This window comes from Talpa europaea, assembly GCF_964194135.1.
Source record: "Talpa europaea genome assembly, chromosome: 6".
Classification (NCBI taxonomy): domain Eukaryota; kingdom Metazoa; phylum Chordata; class Mammalia; order Eulipotyphla; family Talpidae; genus Talpa; species Talpa europaea.
In genome coordinates, this window is record NC_140072.1 from 27,207,117 (window position 1) to 27,228,182 (window position 21,066).

General features: G+C 36.0%; 1 protein-coding gene across 1 annotated transcript in view; it reads right to left on the bottom strand.

Annotated features, from left to right (window-relative positions):
* Positions 1-315: 315 nt before the first annotated feature.
* Positions 316-21,066, bottom strand: part of SRBD1 (S1 RNA binding domain 1) — a gene marked incomplete at its 3' end in the record, with an annotated part of 172,066 nt that continues 151,315 nt past the window's right edge. Inside the window, exons 20-21 of the mRNA XM_084235269.1 lie at positions 3,902-4,086; positions 316-605 (exon numbers count right to left, since the gene is read on the bottom strand). Of these exons, the coding sequence (XP_084091395.1) occupies positions 316-605; positions 3,902-4,086 (475 nt within the window). The remainder of the gene's footprint in view (positions 606-3,901; positions 4,087-21,066) is intronic.

Genomic DNA, 21,066 nt, shown 5'->3' on the forward strand with positions numbered 1-21,066 from the left:
TGAAACAATCTGTTATACAAAATGCAAAAATAGTCAAAAGATGAATTACAAAAAATAAAGTTCTGGTCAGAAAATCATTACTACATAAAGCCACATAAAGATGTCTATTAGTTTTCTTTTTCAAGGGGAAAAGAAACCCAACTGTTAGTTTTCTATTTATTTAGAAGGAAAAATAAGAAAAGTATTTAGAAATTACTTCCTGTATTAAGTGAATTTCTCCTCATCTGCTAGCTAGAATTCACAAACATCTGACTAATTCTTGCTAATTCAAATAAGTGAGAAAATAAAATTAGCATTTGGCCTTCAGTGAGCCACTCACAACACTCGAATGAGGTCCAGAGTAATCCTAGATCGGGGAATATCAATGTTGAGTACACGAACTTCCACTCTTTCTCCAGGGCCCAGTCCGAGACTCCTTCTCTTCTTTGTTTTAGAAAGTTTTGCTTCTGTTACATTTCGTATGGGAATCAGACCTGATTTTCCCACTCCTATATCAACAAAAATGCCAAAGAGAGTGGCATTCTCGACTTTGCCTGTAAGAATTGTTCCAACCTGCAGGTCTTCCAGGCAGACTATGCTTCTCTTGAAATCAGGTTTATCAAAATCTACAAGAAAGGGTAAAAGGGGGTAGGGAGGTTGGAAAGGCAGTGTAAATAATAAGCCATGGTAGTAAAAAAGTATTTACTAATTATCAATTATGTGCCAGACTAGCATTAAGCATTAGCGGCAACAGGACAAAAAAGTTGATGAAAACACAGACCTGCCTTCAAAGAAAATACATCTTACTTAGAGAAATAGCATTCACACAGTAGAAGCAATGCAAGAAAATTTATTCACATTCTTCTCAAACTGTTTTGTTAACACAAGAACATTAGCTTATACATAAAGATTGAGAATAGTAGTATCTTATTTTCCTATTTATGAGCAGGTGATTGTGGAACCAAGCTTAGCATGAATATATTTTTTGTTCAATGAATATTCAAGGTTAAATCATTAACACTGAGAGGGTAAAACTCTACTAGACAGTAGATTGGATTTTTTCCCATAGTACCTGAATTCTCAGATTGCTTAAAGATGGTAGAAAGTACATCAATTTTTGGTCAAATGTGGATGAAATTGAAATGGTCTCCTCTCCACCTTCTCCCTACAAATTTGGAACTCAGGAATTCAACTGCTATCAATTTTGAATGTATTTATCCAATCAATATTTATGGAGTCTTGGTTATCTATGACCTAGAAACCCAGATCAGCTACTACCAAATCTTCATACTCTTCCTTCAATTCATCAAACATTTATTAATTCCTATTATTATTTCCTGGCCAAGTGCTCTGCTGGATGCTAGAGATACACAGCTGAAGACCTAAAGACTTCTGTTCTCAAGTTCTGTACAACTGGCTTTTCTTGTTCACCCAGAGTATTTTTCTCTGTCCGTTAACACTACTCCCTAGACGGTGGACAAATTTTGCCAAGGAATCTTTATGACTCTATATAAAATAAAACAAAAACAACAGAAGTTTTAGGAGAAAGTTAGAATTAACAATTGAAACAGGGCTTTTGGATTATCTGTGTATTCCATTTATCCATGCTCTTCTTGGCCCTTTCCTCGGATTACTGAATGTTGATTCTAATAACAAAGAACACATTCTATGCTTGGATCTCTTTTTACTAAGACCTCATTTTCCCCTCCACCCATTCCATTTCCTTTTCCTCCACAGCTGTTGGCTTTATCCTGATTACTTGTTAAAGCTATCCTTTACATTTGTATTAACAACTGGTCACCTCTTTGCGCCCCTCCCCAGCCCAACCATTCTGAAATCAAGATTTCTTAAAAATTCAGCTTTTTTCTGTTTAAAAATGCTCCTTAAACCACAAATCTCATTTTCCTCATAAAAAAGAATATGTTAAAATTGGAGTTGATCTATATAACATCACCTGATGCTGAAGCAGTGAATTTCAAAAGCAAGAAACCTACAGTAATATAATATTACACTGGGCAGGACTTTGCCAAAGCAAAGTAAAACTAAGTAGTTCATCAGGGTTAGAGGTAGGATGGTCTCAAAACCCCACCGGCATTGTTTTTATGCTTGGAAACTCTTTTTCCCCCTTTTTTTCTTGCAGAGGTCCAGCTGCTATAGATTTCCCAAGGGTTCCTGATCAGCTGCTTAGTTTAATTTTGCATGGAAAATCAGAGTCAGGAACTACTTAACATGTTCCTGAAGACAGCCTGGGCCACTGAGAAATCAGAAAATCCTTTATGTACCATGCAAACTTTAACACTTTGATAGCCAAGTCTGTATATTCTGTCCCCTGTCACCAGATTGCTTCTGATGAACCCACTGACAAAAACTAACTAGCAGCTAGAGTGTTAATAAAATAGAATCCATTATGTCACTGAGAAACAAAAGCAGGATGATTTGGAGAAAAGGTTGAGGCACCAAGGAAAGGAATACTTTTGAGAAAATGGAGAAAAGAGATGTAATATAAATGCTATAACGCAGAAACATCCAAAAAGTTACTTGCCCCTTCAAAAGTATGACTGTCTACCTTTCTTCTTGGGGATGTTTTAAAAATAAAAGTTCTCAGACTTCTGAAAAATTGTACCTTACATTAGAGCAAAGGTTAATTCAAAAGTGTGTTTAAAGAAACTGATTTGAAGTTTCACTTGTCACATTGTCAAAGACTGCACTAACGGGTAAGTTCAGTCCGGAGCCCAGGTGCCGCTGTTTCTGCTCAACTAGGGGCATCATCAAATGGCCCTCTACTTAACTGTTGGTTATTTAATTAAATAATATAATTTGAGTGTTGATCTTCACTCTGAGTCAACAGTGTAATAGGGGTAATGGAGCAATGAACAGCATGACGGAAAATCAAAGACTGACAAGAAAATTCAGACCAGGACACCTACAGTCACAGAATATTTGCCAACCCTCTAAGGTAGTGATTCTAGGCATACTCCCTCAAACCCCACTCCATCTGAGAACCATTGTTCTCCTCAGTGTTCCTGCTAAACAATACATAAAAGGACACCAAAAGGAGAGAATATGTCAATTGAAACATCCACCTTGTATGGATCACCTGGAGGCTTCTATGCATATCTTTCCGCACAGGTCATATTGGATATTTTATTTTTCTCCAACTTTTTTCCCCCAAACATAGAAAAGTTGAGGGAACAGTACAATAATCTTACTGGATATTTTTAAAATTCTTTATTAAACCTTTTCAAAGCAGCATGTCTAACCACCTTAACACGGCCTCGCCCAGAATAAATAGCTGAGCCCTAAACACAGCATTAAATAATTGGCTATGAGACAAGTGTATGGATTCATTCAAATCTCAGGGCTTCCTATTCAAATTTCCTTGGGAAGTAAGTCATTTGATACCTTAATTCTTTCTCACCAGTTCACTGCTCTCAACAGCTATGAATGTTATACTTTCCTCACCATCTACCTGTGCTGAAAGTTGAGAGCACATTTAATTAGAAGGAAAATCAACATGGAGATGTTATCTTATTTGTTCAATGTATTCAGTGACACAGAATCCAGGAACTTGGAAGGCTGTAATTTGGAAAGAAGATTCACTTTTTAGTTTGTGAACTAAATGTTTTACCTTGAACTTCTGGAGCCTACAATATTAAAACAGCTTACAAAAGGATCAAGCAAAACGTGTGCCTTCATGCACACAGCAGCAAATGTGAGATGTTTAGTGTCCTGTAATAAATATGGGGACAGGAGTCTGGAGAGCTGGCTTCTAGCTTGGGCTAGAAGGTCACTATCTTTAGTTTTCTCCTGTATAGAAGGAGAATAATACCTGTGTTGTCTTTGGCATGGATTGTTGTGAGGGCCACAGAAGGTCTAGAAGGCTATGCAAAGGAAAGGTCTATATTCAAGTTCATTTGTTTACCTGTTCGAAAGTCAAAGCTTTCAGGTTGACTGAGACCATCCATGATGACTTGTAAGGTGTGCACTGTTGTTTGCAATCTCTCTGCAATTTTCTCTATTCCTTCTTTGTCAAGGAATGAATTCACTTTTTGTTGCATTTCTGGCTTTCCAATCTCACACAAAGTTCCTCCAAAGAATGATAAAAACCTACAAGGGGAATTTAAAAAAACTTAACAGTTATTAATATTATTTACTTTCTAATCTCTTTATACAGGTAACCTTAAAATTTATTCATTTCAGATCCATATATCAATTAATCATCCTTCATTCGAAATCTATTATGTGTGCCATGCTGTAACAGATGACCTGTCTTGGGGAAAAATAAAAAGGAGGGCCTAGATTTAGTTTCCTATGCAAGTTTCCAATGAAATACCTGCTCAGAATCTGTATCAGAAATATTTCAGTTAAATGTTCACTAGAGTTTAGTGTCATACAGTTTCTAAATAAGGATAATAAGGATACCTATTGTTTCCCTAAAATTTCAGTTAGGAAAAATTGTTTGAATTTAGTGAATAGGCAAAGAAGTGATGATATCAAAATCTAGCAAAAACTATCCAATAAGCATGGCCATGCTTTGACAAATGTGTTTGACAAATGTGTCATATCCTGACTTTTTTACTTTTGTGTACACATGATGATGCGTTGCCTGTACAACACATCGTTAGCCTAGTAATTCTCAAATTCCATCAATAGCCAAGCCTCACATGGACTAAATTATATCAAATACATTAAGTATTCAGAGTTAACAGAAAAAATATGGAAAGGGATATCAAAAGAGAAAAACTAACTTTCTTCCAAAATGAAGCAATGGAAGCAAGTAAGACCCTAATTATATAATCTCAATCTGAACATTATCTTTATATACATTATACATTATGTAGTTGGAATGTTTATAAAATAAAGATAGCTGCTTTTATTCATTTCCTTTTTCTATGTCTACCATTTTCCTGGACTGCATAGCTGCCTCTCAATTATTGTTTTGGAATTCAGTAATAAATTAAGAAAAAAAATTAAAAGGCTAAATGCATTTCCCTTCAATTTCATCTGAATATTGACTGTAGCTTACTTGTTTGACATTTCTTGACTAGGTACTCTTCTACATCATTAAGTTCCATTTTCTATGATGAATGGCACTTTTAAATTGTCAACACAGTAATCAGACAGATAGTGTTACTAATACCCTCAAATCCTTTCCTCTAAAGAAGTCTCTGGAAGACAGAAAAGGGTGGGGGGGATACCGGAGGCTTGGCTATAATCAGAGTTGGGATGTATTCCATTTGGCAGGTTGCTGCATCATCACAAAAGGAATGCTTGCCACTTCCAGACTTTTTTGTATTGTTGTGTCCACCAGAATAGGCGTCTTCAGTGATGATTCAGTACTGATAATATGGTATTTGGTGAAGAAAGCATTCTCATCTCTCATTTAACTAGGGTGTCCTACATTTCCACAGCCATATTTTTGGCCAAAAAATAGATTTCCCAATATTCAATCAATTCTGTTGAGAATATATTTTGGCTAGTGGTTGAATGAAATTCCAAGGAGTAGGGGCTTGGCCTCCATCTTTGGAAATGAGTTTCTACTCTAACTGGTGACTAGTATGAAAACTTGGAGTCTGTGCCTGTGACTTCCCAGCCCACCAGAGAGGCAGTCGCTATCTGTTGGTGCTGATGGATGAGCAGTAGCACATAAGGGCCCTGGTGACACGGAGCAGCTGCTGGAGCTCTGACTGACAGGGAGATGACACATAGACAACTTCTGCCCACAGTCAACTTCCTTACACAGTCAACTTCCTTACACAGCTTTCTAAATAACACATGCCCTGCTGAGCAGGCCTCCCTGGTATTGGGCCTCCCTGGTATTCACCCTTTTGGCTTCATTGGTTTGCAACTGGATGTTTAGCAGAACATCTTTCAAACCCCCAATATTCTGACTTACAATCAACTGTTAAAATGAAAAAAAAAATTTTTTTAAAGAGGTATATTTATAGACTATGAATCTATAATCTTGAATAGCATTTTATAATTAATGAAAGTAATTAAATAGAAGGAACTTCCCCAAAGCACTGCACAAGCCTCTTTTTCAATAATAAAAATACTGGCTCAGGAGGCTACTTGGAGTCTTATCGTGTGCGTGTGTGTGTGTAACTAACTGCTACCGAAGTCACTTCCATATAAAGAAAATTCTGCTTATAGTGGTTGCAAATGTAAGAAGAAAATTGCTCTGCTTAACCTGGGTGCATGTTTCATATATCATTTTCATTTTTACACACATAAGCCTGAAGGCACTGGTAACTGAAATCGATAAAAAAAAAAAAAAAGCACCAACTTGTGCTCCTAGCTAATGGTTCATATTGATCAACCCATATTGAACAAAGTCAAATGCTTTTTTAATTTCAAAAACTTTCTAAAGTTATAACCAGGTTGCAGAAAAAGGAAAATAATAAACAGAAGGAGAGGGGGACTATATATAGCATGCAGACTGAGCTCTGATTTAGTGGATTTCAAATATATTTAACTGTAAAGTATAGAAAACAATGTTTCACCCTCAGAAGCCACTCAATAAATACATGTCTTTTAAATATCCTAAGAAATATCTATTTTATAAACTGTGAGCTTTCAGTCTAGTATTGAGTATGATAAGTAATCTCTAATACAAAGTTTTTACATTAGAATTTTAGTAGTGAAAAGTAATAGCCTATACAAAGTGTTTTCTGGCTCAAAAGTACCATATAAAAATATAATGTACTCTTTAAAGCCTGGAACATACAATCTAAGTTAACCTGTGCTGATAAATACGTGTTAGGCATTAAGTGAGTGCTTAATAGATGTTATTATATCATACAGAAAAGGAAAATTGAGATTCATGGAGGTTAATAATGTGCCCAAGGTGACACATAATATTCTTAGTACCTGGAGTTTTGTGCTTTACACATCTGTCTGTCTGTTGATGACTGCAGTTATGTCAAAATTAAAGTGTTCTATTTCATTAAAATATAAAACAATAGGTTTAGTGATATTTCACCAACACAATTTAATGGCAGATTAATTTTAAACATTAGACAGTTAACACTGATAAATCCCATAAAGAAATTATTATATACATCCCTTTAAGAGGATGATTCTATTAAAAATCTTAAAGTCATAGTCGTATTTTCTCTACTGTCTCTGGAAGGCTTTTTGGTTTGCTAAGGACTGCTGTCTGAGCTGCTGTTTTTATTTAATATGTAATTTCATCCATCTTACTTAAAGTAAGAAAGTAGCATAAATGCAACAAATAAGCACATCATGTTCTTTTAGCACACATCTGCACAAAGTTAAAATACAGACTTTGCTGCAGAGATGATGCTTATTTTTCAAACAGAATGCTATATAACTTAAACTTGCTGATATTTTTAATAAAAACTTGTTACAAATGCAAGACGGTTCCCTTCAAAGAATAAGAAAAGTCTTTGTAAAATTTTTCCTGAAGAATAAGACATTCTCAAGGTTCATAACACTTCCGACATAGCTATTCAGCTTTATGTAAAGATGCCAGGCTGGAGAAAAAAATTTGAGAGCCCAGGACTCAGTTTATTACATTACAGCAACATGATACCCCAGAAGCACAGAAGAACCAGCACAGAACCATGGTGATGCAACTCCCTCACTTTAAAAACAACTTAATAGTGGCATGTGCTTTGTGGGCCAAACACACAGATTTGTAACTCCACAAAGAACCATGCTACAAGGACAAAGTACCTCCAGTTGTCTCTCCGCTCTCAATCAACACTTTTAAAAGAGATCTTTGTTCTTGTTTATTTTTATATATTAGTTTCACTCAGTTTAAGAGTAATGACATGAATAAACAAAACATTAAGTGGAAGAGCACAGTCATTTTAGAAATTAGTATAGACAAAGCAGGTTAGAATGTGTAATAAAGTAACTAGATAACACATGATTTAAAAAGAGAGCTTATATTCTAAAAGAAAACCTCGACTTCTTAACTGTGACTCTAGATTAAGTGGTGGAACACAAATGAAAGTTCTGTAATAATTTGTTACACTGAAATCCACAGATACTATATGGACTTTAAAATCTACTGCTCTTAATATTAAAGAGTGACAAGAAACTCCATGTGACAAAGGAGAAAAACCTGCCACTCCTTTTATACCACCTACTGGGAGCTGAATTTATATAGGTGAGCATGGAATTGAGCATACTGTGCTGAGCTTATCCAGAGTGTGCTGGCTTTACCACATCTGCTACTTCAGCAGTCATATCAAATGGGCAGCAATCTGAATTGCAACTGGCTACTTAGCAGAGAATAATGATCATCAGAGAATCTTTTCAAACTTCTAATCTCTCAAACTGATCCTTAAAAATCTTTGCTGGTGCCAAATTCACAAGTAATGGAAATTCAGGTAGAATGGGTATATGGAATGGCCCAGAGAATCACCTACTGTATTGCAGAAGCTAGAAAGCAACCAGTAAAGATAATATTTAAATGGTTTTTCTTAGCATATAATCAATCACAGGAAGTTATAGTAATTTTTTCATAAAAACTTACAGGTAACTGGTTTTTGAAAACTTACACATTGCAGATAAACTTAAAAAAAGTAAACCTTTCAGAAAAGGAATTGAGTCTGGGAGTATAGTTTTAAATGGTCAAGAGTCAGCTGGGTGGTGGGGGGCACTTTTAGCATCACTGCTTGGTACCATTTGGAATGTCTGTGGAATATCTGTATCTGAACACATTGTAGTATCTATGAATAGCAGGAAAAAAACCCACAAGAATTCAAAAGGGACATGCTGTCGTAGACTAAGAACTATGGTTTGCTTTAGTTTATAAGCATCATACTGTTACCTGCTTCTTCTGCCTTCTCAAGAATTTAGTAAATGCTTATTTTCTTGGTTTCAAAAATCTGTTATACATGCACAGAAACTACTTGAGGCCTGCTGTATGTAACAGAACATATCCTTAGAAAGCTGCTTTATTTTACTTTAATAATTTAGTATAAAGCATTAATTTTGTTTAAAAAAGTTACCAGTTAAAATATGCTATAAAGGGTAAGAAGTATTACTTTTTTTGTGCAGTTTATCCTATTTCAGCACCACTTGCTTTGTACATAATATAAATTATAAGAACAAATGTATGTACATCTACATCTAAATGAGCATGAATATGTAAAAATGGAAAGATATACTGTATTGAAATATTGCTATAATTTGCTATTATAAATGTTGTTATTGCTTTGATGATTTCTAAAATTGTTTTATGAATTGCCTTAGAAATAAATTTAAAAACCCAAAGGTTTTTTTGTCACTTTTTAAAAAACAATTTCCCTTTCCCCACATAAAAGAAATTAGAGAAAAAACCAACAACCCAGTATTACTTGGTTTGATCATACACAGATATACACTGATACATACATAATACCCTAAAATAATAAAAAAAAATTTTCTATTCAGTTCTTCAAAGAAATGTGACAAAACCTGAGGGCCAATTAAAAATAATTTAAAAAGCATATTCAATGTATATTCACTAGGGAAAAAGACTATGAAAGATGAAAATAGAGCATGTACCTTCAAGAGCTTACGGTCTAATTTTAAGTAGTAACAATATAATTCAGACAGACTTCCAGTTATATCTGCTCCTTCACAGGTAGGATTTTACATGCAGATACATAGAAGGTGCTCAATAAAGAGCACTTCATTTAATTTTTTCAAAACTTTATTGTGGGTAAGTACCTTGTCCGAGGTTACCCAACTGAAACCAGAGGATATAGCTAAGGTAAAAGTTGTCTGATGTCACATCTTCATTAGCACTCCTTACCCTTTCTTTGGGGGATTTTCTATGCAGACAGCAGATTTAGATGCCAGATAAAATTTGGCAACGAGGGCTATGGCCTGGGAACAATTTATTATTATTTTTCAAACCAAATTCAAAAGGAAAAAGTTTGGCTCTTTTTGAGTTACTGAATAAGAGTTGGCCAAAATTAAGTTAGTGGTTTCAAAGGCTGCAGACTCTCTACAGCTCAAAAACACTGTTTAGAATTCATATAATTTAATTTACTGGCTGTAAAGCCATAACGTGGATTAGTGCCTGTGAATCTGAAAGAGGAGGGCAGATAAAAAAGTAGTACTCAAAAACATATAGGCTAGTGATGGCAAAGCTAAAATTAAAGAGCTCTGGCACTACTATGGGATAAAGCCCATGTATTAGTATAAAGAACTTTCCTTGGGAAACAGTCTTTTTACTACAAATGTCCTCCTTGAGATGAGGGAAGTAGGGAATCTTCCTCTAAATAAACTGGAAAGTGTCTTAATAGCTGTCAGTTCCATAAATCCCCTGGTTGTCCTCTGAATGGGCAGAGACATTTTTATTCCATTTAAAGACTGGGCAATTGAGGTCAAAGCAATTTGTTTATGGTCACACAGACACAGAAGACAGGCTGAGATTAAAATCCATAGCAAGACTGGGGACAGGAAGTGGAGGAGGGCGATAATGGGAGACTAAATCGATAGTTTACTGAGTTTCAGGCTCCAGATGAGAGATCTAAACCTGAAGAGAAAGGGAGAAGGACAAATAGATTGGAGACCGGTGAGAGAGTAGCAAGCATAACCTTATGATTGGCCAGTAACTCCTGCTCGGTCCTCCCTCGCTGGGCATTATAGGTTGTTCCAGAAATATGGGAGAGAAGTCAGTTTTCTCCAGTCCCAAGACCCGGTGTCAAAATTAATTTACAATGTTAAAAGCCCCAAATTATATCTGGATCACACAGTAAATGAAACTGAGGTACAGGAAGGTAAAATAACTTTCCCAGGTCAAATAACTATGTTCTGAACCCCAGCAGTCTAACTCAGCACTGCCTCCAAACTGAGTCAGTGGAAAGCTAGGCACCAGCTCACAGTTAAACTTTCTAATTCCCTCTACTGGCCTTTCCTAAAACTCTATGTGGGGTGTGTATTGGGACAGTGTTTAAGACATTAGATATGGCAATAAGTTCCTAAACACCCCCAGCCTGATTATCTGATTCTCAAGTGGGTAGAAATTCTCTTTCATCATTTTTCTCCTTTGTGAGGACTCTGATAATTATAGTAAGATGTTTGGATTTTAACTACTAACAAGGAAAAAAAAAAAAGAAAAGAAAAACAAAAATCACTTTAAGTAATCTTTATCTTCTCGGTTTGACCTCTCATTTCTGATGCTATGTATCTTTATGAAAAGGCAATATCATATTGTCTAATCATAGCTCCATTAGAAGAACATAATGTGAGAAAACTAATTGACACACATCCTACGGCATCACTTATGGAAAACTAGCAATGATTCATGTTCATGTCCAATGCTGCCAACTCTTGTGAGGCAAACCCAGAAAAATTTAATATCTTTCAAATTTGCAAATAATTACTTAGGTCTGTTTACCTAATCTTCATTTATTTTACAGTATTTGTAGTTGAATTTCATTTCAGGCAAGTTTCCCACAAAGAAACATGTTTTTATCATTGCAGAAGTCAGTTGGCATACCAATGCAGGATAACACTGTGGTGAGTTTTAGATGTGGGGAGGTGTGCTAGACATATTCAAATATGTTCAGTGGCTTACCCTCAGAAAGATTACAAATCACCACAAGTTATGGACTTTCTGGGTTGCGCACAGTTGAAACTATGAATACCAAGTCTGTGAATGTCACTGATTTGCTGCTGGTAATTTTTTTTTTTCCTTTTAAAACAAAAACAATTTAAACTCCTGCCTCACGACTGCTTATTAGCCAGATTTCTTTCCTTGCTGGGTGGCAAACTAAGGTTGGGAAAATATGACAAAACTTCTGAAAGCAATTCTAAAAAGAGTTTAGAAGTATTAAATTCTTGGACAAGAATGAGAAAGAAACACTGAGGTGTGCTTACCCACAAAAGGTTTTCAGTATGGGCTACAGTCACTACCTGGCTTGATTTATTTTAGCTCCATGCCAGAGAGCCTCTAAAGGGCCTCCCCACTGCTGAGCACCAGATTGCTTTTAGCAGGATGCTTTTTATCTCATCACAGAATCCTTGTGTATCTGTTGGGTTAATTTTACTTCTGTTTCATTGTTTTTTTCCCCTCAGTCTTATTAAGATATGTCTCTGGTGAATCCTCTCACCCCCTGCACCTCTGGCCTGTACCCCAGTTCTTGTATGCATAAATAAATAAATCTTTTTAAAAAAAAGATATAATTGATATATAACACTGAATAAACTTAAGGCAAACAATGTGTTGCTTTGATACACTTATATGACCATAGAATGATTATCCCTCCACCAGGTTACATAATTATCATTTCTCTCTCTCTCTCTCTCTCTCTCTCTCTTTCCCTCTGTGTGTAGTGAGGACATTTAAGATCTACTCAGCCACTTTGAAGTACTCACATGAGATAGAAGTACTAGTGCTATTCATCATAGTCTATATTAGATCTCCAGAACCTATTCATTTTATAACTGGAAGTTTGTACCCTTTGACTAATTTTTTGATCTTAAAAACCCCACATGAGTTTTTAGTAAATTAAGAATAAACCCTGCTCGGCTTTTGTACAGAAGATATTCTCCCCCACAAAAATATTTTGTCAGGTTATATGATTACTCATTTTCCAGACCTGAATTCTAAATTATGGCTATTGATTCTCTGCAAATAAACTTTTCAATATTGACTGTAAGGGTCAGGAAAAGTCACATTAATAGTAATAAAGGAAATAACCAATAATAATATTACACTGAAGATAATGATACAAATCATTTCTTCATATACATTTATGTCATCCACTAGAGTGGCACTGCACGACATATTCCTGCATAGGCTATTCACCATTTATAGAAACTAGTCTTTTAAAATTTCTCCCTAATGATCAAAATAGAAATAACAGCTAATTATTAGCTAATGCTTTATAAAAATGAGTGTTGAGTGACAGACTTCACATTAAATTGTGTAGCATTTCTGAAGTTAAATCCAGAACCAGCAATGTTCAAGCTTGACCATCCAGAGTAAGTCAAATTCTTAATGCGGCAGATTCATTGGGAGAATGCCAGGTCTCAGGGTAACATTTACAAATCAGCATGATCTGTAACACAAAGCACTATCTTCTGGCACCTTATTCAAAAAAAAAAGGGAAATTTGGTTACTTGCCTTTGGCTTCTTTATCAACCAAAATGGTAGAACAAAAACAGGAGACATGGAGGAATGGTAACACCTAAATAGACTATTTCTGGGCTTTATTCTCCTCATAATATAGCAGCAATTTTCCTTAAGGCCCACAATATTAAACGCAGTGAAATCACTCACACACGGGAACATTGTGACAATTTCTGGATGATGACAGCAAATGGTAAGTAATCTTCTTTCATGGTCTGTCTCTGTTTTCCAGTCAATAAAATCTAGCTAGACTTGGGGTCTGGACACAAAACTCTGTAAAGTGATGCGATTCAATTTGGAGAGGTCCTTAAATCCCTTCAGTCCTCAAGGGATTTTGAAAGAAGCACTTACTCAACATGTGGGATAGGCAATGGCAGAAATGTTCTATCAACAGTTTTGCTTACACAAATGCACTGACCTCAGGCAGTTTAGATCACAGAAAAAATATGTGGACTGCAGTAAAGCCACACATTTCAATTTGCTGTAAAACTGTCATTTTCTGAGGAGTTTCCTTTTTGATGCTCTTCGTTTTCTAACACTATTCTTTCATTAGAAAAATATTGTCACATCAGCATGTGTTAGGTGCTGGGGTAGAATGTTAAGCCAGATTTATATTGTCCCTACCCTACTGGAGTTTACAGTATACAGTTATAAACTAATTTTAAGTTTAATTGCCACTAGTCTAACAAATGTGGTATGAAATGCCACAGAGATAGTACTTATTTTGCAGAGCCAAGGACAATTGGAGAGGCTCACAGTTTTACTTTAACCACAATATTCTACTGTGTCTTACTTTATTATTGATCAACCAAATCTATTATAAATATGTGGGGATAAAGAGCAGTAATGAGGTCCCCGGCAAAAGTTTTTTAATTAATAAAAATAATCTACTGGGGGCCTCCCCTGGTGGCACAGCGGTTAAGCGCTGGGCTGCGAAGCTGCCTGCAGCCTCTGCAGCACCAGTTCGATCCCTGCCTGCCAGCGAGGATCCCACATGGCACGAGAGATCTCTCCTGCCGTGCCCACTGCTCCCCTCAGCAGTGTATTTCGTCAGTCTGCCTGTTCTGCTCCCCACTCTGGTTCTGGTGAATTCTCTCACCTTCCTGCACTTCTGACTGTACCCAGTGCTTGTATAAATAAATAAATAAATAAATAAATAAATAAATAAATCTTTAAAAAAAATACTGTTCTTTTTCTTGATTTTTTTTAAAGACTGGTCATGCCTTAAGATCCCTAATCTCTGATTGCAGTTCTATGTGCTCCGTACCATTGTGCTTTGCACATTCTAAGTGATGAATAAAGTATCAGCAACAAATTTCGCAGAGTAAAAAAATCAAATATAAAGAATTTAAAATTGAAAAATAAATAAGAATTTAAAATTGAATAGGTAATTCATGCCCTCAAGGAGATTACCAAAGTAGGGAGGATAAAACTAATAACCATAATAGAGGTGAACAATTAGAATATGCCCTCTGTGAAGTATAAAGTTATTCACAGAAGAAAGAGCTCATTTCTAGAGAGGTATTTAAGAAGGTCAAGAAAGATTTCAAGTTTTTTGCACTGAGAAACTGAATGAATGAATTGGCATCTTCTTAGATGAGGAAGACCATGGGTACAGCAAAATTTTGGGGAAAGTTTTAGAGTTCAGTTTTAGAAGACTTATTAGGTTTGAGATGCCCAGTTAGCAGTTGGATGCATGAATCTGGAGGAGATAAGTTAAGTGCTTATGCAAGTCCTTAAAACTCTGAAACTAGATTACAAGGAGCAGTGATCACTGTTGAGTTCTTTAACTTCTCCCTTCCCCACCCATCTCCATTACAATTATTTTTGCCAATCATATCCATAGTACTCTTTCATAACCTTCATCAAATCTGTCAGCAAATGGTACTGACTCTACTTCCAAAATAAACTCAGAATCTGACCACTTCTCACCAAGCTTCTGCTCTCATCTTGATCCTAGTCATCATTATCTTTCAACTGGATTACTGCAACTAATCTAACTGGTGTTCCTGTATCTACTACAGCATCTTAGTCTATTTTAACACAGCAGATAATCCAATCATATTAATATGTAAATCAGTGTATGTCACTCTTTTGTTCAAAATCCTGTTATGGCTTTCACCCAGAATTAAGGCCAAGTCTTTCTCTATAATAGCCTCCCAAGCAATTTTTTTTTTAAACTTTTTTTATTTTTTTTTTTATAGAGGCATGTTTTTATTTATTTATTATTTATTTGTTTGTTTGTTTTGTCTATACATGCACTGGGTACAGTCAGAAGCGCGGGAAGGTGAGAGAATTCACCAGAGCCAGAGCGGGGAGCAGAGCAGGCAGAAGGACCGAAGTACACTGCTGAGGGGAGCAGCGGGCGGCAGGAGAGGTCTGCTCGCCATGTGGGACCCTCCTCCGGTGGCTGGGGAGCAGCCGGGGATCGAACCAGCGCCGCAGAGGCCGCGGGCAGCTTCGCAACCCAGCGCTCAACCGCTGCGCCACCGGGGAGGCCCCTCCCAAGCAATTTTGACCTGATCTCCTATTTTCCTGTTTGTTGCTCACTCTATTCTCACAACACTGGCTTCCTTGCTATTCCTTGAACATTCAGGGCCTGCTCACTCTTTCTGGTCCCTCTTCCTGGAATGCTCTTCCCCAGATATCTACATGGCAAACTCCTCCATCAAGACATTGCTCAAATGTTACCTATCAATGAGGTCTAGCCTAAATACACTATTTATGTTTTCAAGCCCTGACCCACAACCCTGGTAACTCTGATCCCCATTACTCTGCTTTTTCTCTTTTCCACAATTCTCATCACATTTATCATACTATACAATTCATTTATTATGCTGGTTATAAACTGTCTGCTTCCTTGAGAGCAGGGGTCTTTGATACAGTCCAAGATTGCAGAACAGCGCAGGCACTCAGAAGGTATTTGTTTAATAAATGAATGAATGATTCTGTCAGTTGTGGCCTCACACTTTAGTTAATGGAAACACAGTAGTGCCATTAACCATTCCTTCTGGGACAACAGAGGAGACCAAGTCTTTTTGTTTCTATGTCTGTCTTGTTTTTGTGTAGAGTTGGTGAGAGGGCTCATGGGAGAAAAAGAGAGGGAGCTATAAAAAGAGGGAGAAACAAGGAATCAAGTTTCAGTTTGAGTTGCTAAAATATTTATGAGGAAATCTCTTGGAAGCAAATGGAAAAGGAAAGCTAGAGCTTAGGAGAAAACCCTGGACTAGAGATGGTAGGTAGCTTGTAATTATCAGTGGAGAGGTGCGAGATCAAGCCAGTCATGTGCAGGATGCGATCATGCAAGGCAGCATAATGAATAATAAAAGGTGGCTAAGGTCAAAAAGTTGAATATTGACATATAGAGGTCTACAGGAGCAAGAAAAACCAGGGAAGCTAGAATATGAAAACAAGTCATAGGAAAATGTTGGTGGTTAAAGAAGTTGGTGTTAAATGTGGTAGACTGTAAGGAAAGATGAAAGATGCCACTGGTTCAGAACAGTGGTAAGGATAGAACCATCTATAACATACTTGAAAAGCAGATAATTTCTTCTAAGAGGTTTGGCAATGTAAAGAAAGAGCAATGGATAAAAGTTCTAGGAGGAAGTAAGATAAAACCCAACACTAATGATAAAGGACTGATCACAAAAATCTGCAAAGAGCTGATGAGACTCAACAACAACAAAGAAAATAATCCAGTCAAAAAATGGGCAGAAGAGCTAAAAAGAAACTTCTCTGAAGAGGAAATGCAAATGGCCAACAGACATATGAAAAAATGTTCAACATCACTTGTAATCAGGGAAATGCAAATCAAAACTACCATGAGATGCCATCTTACACCAGTGAGAATGGCACATATTAAAAAAACTAGCAACAACAAATGTTGGCGAGGGTGTAGAGAAAAAGGAACTCTCCTGCACTGTTGGTGGGAATGCAAACTGGTCCAACCACTATGGAGAGCTGTGTGGAGATTTCTGGACCTACTAAACATAGAGCTTCCATATGATCCAGCAATTCCACTCCTAGGTATTTACCCAAAGGACACAGAAACATCAATTCCAAAGAACACCTGCACCCCTATGTTTATAGCAGCACTATTTACAATAGCTAAGCTTTGGAAACAGCCCAAATGCCCAAAAATAGATGACTGGATCAAGAAGATGTGGTACATATATACCATGGAATATTACTCAGCATTCAAAAAAGATAAACACATGCAATTTGCAGCAACATGGATGGCGCTGGAAGGGATCATGCTCAGCGAAATAAGCCAAAAAGAAAAAGAAAAATACCGGATGGTCTCACTCATAGCAGGAATCTAGAAAACTTAAATAAGGGATCGGGAAAATGAATAATTATAAGAAAGTGAAAATCAAAATCAACAAAAAACTATGAACCAGAGACACTTTTTGGGGGGTGGGGGCCGGGAGGGGAGGGATTGGGGTCAGAATGGGGCATGTGCAGTTGTATGGGGGAATATAAACATAAAATTTATTATTTAAAAAAAAAAAAGGTGGTTGTTGCTTGTAGCTTTTAGAGAATGGAAAAGACTACAGCAATACTAAGTCTATGGGCTAAAATAGAAAGAGTAAGTGGTGAAGACAATAAAAATAAAAGGGATAGTCATAAAATTTAAAAGCTAAACGATCTTATTCATTTAGATGCCACTTCCCACTATCCTCTAACGCCCCCCCGCACCCCCCCCCACACCTTTTAGAAGTGAGGCAACAATGACACGGAGCTAGAGAAAGATCAAGGTCAAGAGTTCTCAGCAGTAACCTGTGAGAAATGAGGGTGGGGAGAAAAATAGAACTAAGAGGTGGAAGGATAGTTTAGGGAAAGATGGGACAGAATGAGTAAAGGTAGACAATATAAGGAAAGGCAATATCAGTGAATTAAGAAGCGAAGCAATTAGATGAACGTGAGAAGACTCTGAAACAAGGAAAAAGGGACTTAGAACAGAATGGCTTCAAAGCACTGCCAAGAAAAATCTGTCTATAGCCAACAGTAGGTTTCCTCACCTCATGTTCCCATCATCTCTTCTGTAGTATTGATCCTTTTTACTGCATTTTTCTTAAATGACATTCTTAAAGATTTTGCATTAGTCCTCACTCTCTTTTATATTTTTATTTTTTTTAAAGATTTATTTATACAAAAATGGGGTACAGGCCAGAGATGCGGGAGGGTGAGAGAATTCACCAGAGACAGAGCGGGAAACAGAACAGGCAGACAACCTAAAACAATGAAGAGGGGAGTAGGGGGCGAGGCAGGAGAGGTCTGCCGCACCATGTGGGTATCTCCCTGGCTGGCCAGGAATACAACCTGTGCCGCAGAGGCTGCAGACAGCTTCACAGCACAGCGCTCAACCTGCTGCACCACCGGGGAGGCCCCCTCACTCTCTTTTACTTAAAAACATCTAGCAGAGGTGGGCACATTTATGTGGGATGAAAATGCTACTCCTACCCTGTACCCTATTCCTCTCCTAAAATGAAGAGATACCAAATGTGGTCACTTCATATTTAAGAAATTTCCCATGAAATAGTCTACAAGTATCCTGCTTCTGATACACAAAGTTACTCCCAAAGGAAGCATAAAAAGGGGTGAAGTCACAGGGTTTTTATGAACCATATGCAGAAATTGGCTCACGTGAAAATTGGCAGAAGTGTTGTCTGACAGGAGAAATTCAAGATTTCTCAGTCTTGAACATTGCTGGTGGCATTATATTCAGTATGTTACTTGGCAATGCATATCAAGAGCTATATAAACTTTTAAACCTTTTGGCAGAGTAACCCCACTTCTAGGAACTCATCATAAAGGACCAGTACCTGTACTACTCTTACTAAATTATAGCTCAATCACTTGATAGAATATTATCTACTCTTTCAAAAAGAGGGATATGCAGAAGCAAAAATAAAGTGTTTATACTAGAAAATGTATCAAAAAATTAATAAACTATATTAGAACTACATTATAGAAATAAAAATGTACATTTAAAAAGCACAATATAACAAAGTGCTAATTTAATACCTACAGAGATGTTAGAATTGGGCAAGAAGTCTGTAAATCCACATGCATAGATGCACCTTTCAAACAAGTACTAAAAATGCAATTACTGTGATATGAGACCATGTTCATTTTAATGTTAAAAAAATGAGAATAATATGTTAAGATTCAGAACAGGACAAGAATAACCAATGTCATCTCTCCTATTCAACACAGTATGAAAGGTTCAGGCCATTGCAACAGGCAAGAAAAAGAAAAACATGAAAATTAAAAAAAAAAAAAAGAGTAAGGCTTTCATCCATTTGCTGATAATGTAATTGTTTCTATAGGAAAACTTAAAGAATCTACAAATACCTACTAGAACTAGTAAATGTAAATGCAAGGCTACTATAAAAAATCAATTGTATATATTATCAACAAATTTTTGAAACTTCATTTACTGTAGTATCAAAAAGCATAAAATACATTTAATAAAACACCTTTACAACATGTAAAATGAAAACTGAAAAACAATGCTGAGAGAAATAAAACTGAATAGATATAAGTTCATGGTTAAAAAACTCAAAAAATATTACAAAGACATCAAATGTCCCTAAATTACTTGCAAACCTAATGCAATCCCAATCATAATCTCACCCACTTTTTCCCAATGGAAAAATGATGAGCTGTTGCTAAAATTTATAGAAAAATGCAAATACTAAAACTATTAAGAACAAGTTTTTAAAAGAGCAAAGTTGGAGGATTGTGATATCTGACTTCAAAACTTAGCATACAGCCACAGCAATCAGACAGTATGGTATTGACACATCAATGAAGCAGAATAAGAGTCAGGAATAGACCAACACCTACACAGTCATTTGATTTTCAACCAAGCCACCAAAAGTAATGGTAAGGCTGCTGTTTTTCAAAACAAGGTGGTGGAATAACTGTGTCTATGGTAAAAGAAAATGAATCTAGACCTTTATTCAAAACACATATGAAAAACAAGCCCAGAAAGCCCAAAGTGTAAAATTTAAAACCCTAAAATTTTTAGGAACAAAGACCCCAAACACTGAATACATTTATGAATTCAGGCAAGCAAAAGTTTCTCAGGAATTGAAAAGCAATAACTACAAAAAAAATTGATAAATTAAACTTAAAAACTTAAAGCTTCTGCTAATCAAAAGATAGCACTAAGAAAATAAAGAGGTAAGCCAGAAAGTATGACAAAATATTTGTGAAACATATATTTTATAAAGGACTAGTATCCAGAATATGATAAAACAATTCCCATAAAACAAAGTTGAATAATTAAAAAGCAAACAACTCAATTAGAAAATAGTTAAATAATACGACTAGACAGTTCACAAAAGAAGATGTACAAAGTGTTAATGATCAAGAGAAAGTGTTCAATGTCATCTGAAAAACAAAGTAAAACCACAAAGAGATATAGTACTAATTACACACTAGAAAGGCTGAAACAAAAGACTAACACCATCTGATGGCAGATGTGAAGCAATAGAACTCTTGCAAATAAGAGTATGAAAAGGTACAATAGTGAATAAAATCTAGAAGTTTCTAAAAAAAAAAAAAAACCCTATTTTATAGTTTAAACATTTATTACCTTATCACTTAACAGTTCCTCTCTGAAATATTTTCCAAAGATAAATGAAAACAACAGCAAATTGTATACTAATATTTAGATTTACTCATAATAGACAATTGGAAATAGGCACAATTCCTTCATTAAGGAGAATAAACTGATAGTGTTATATAATAGAATGTTACTCAGTAATAAAAAGAACAAGCTGTTTATTCTCATTACAAATAGGTAAAAATATCTAAACATGCTGAAAGAAATGTTACACAAAAGAGTAAAACTATATGTTGTAATTTATATGAAGTTCTAGAAAAGTCAAACTAGTCTCTTAAGAAATAAAACTAAATAAGTGGTTCTATAATTGACTGGAGAGAGCTATAAAGACAATGTTTCAGGGCAATGG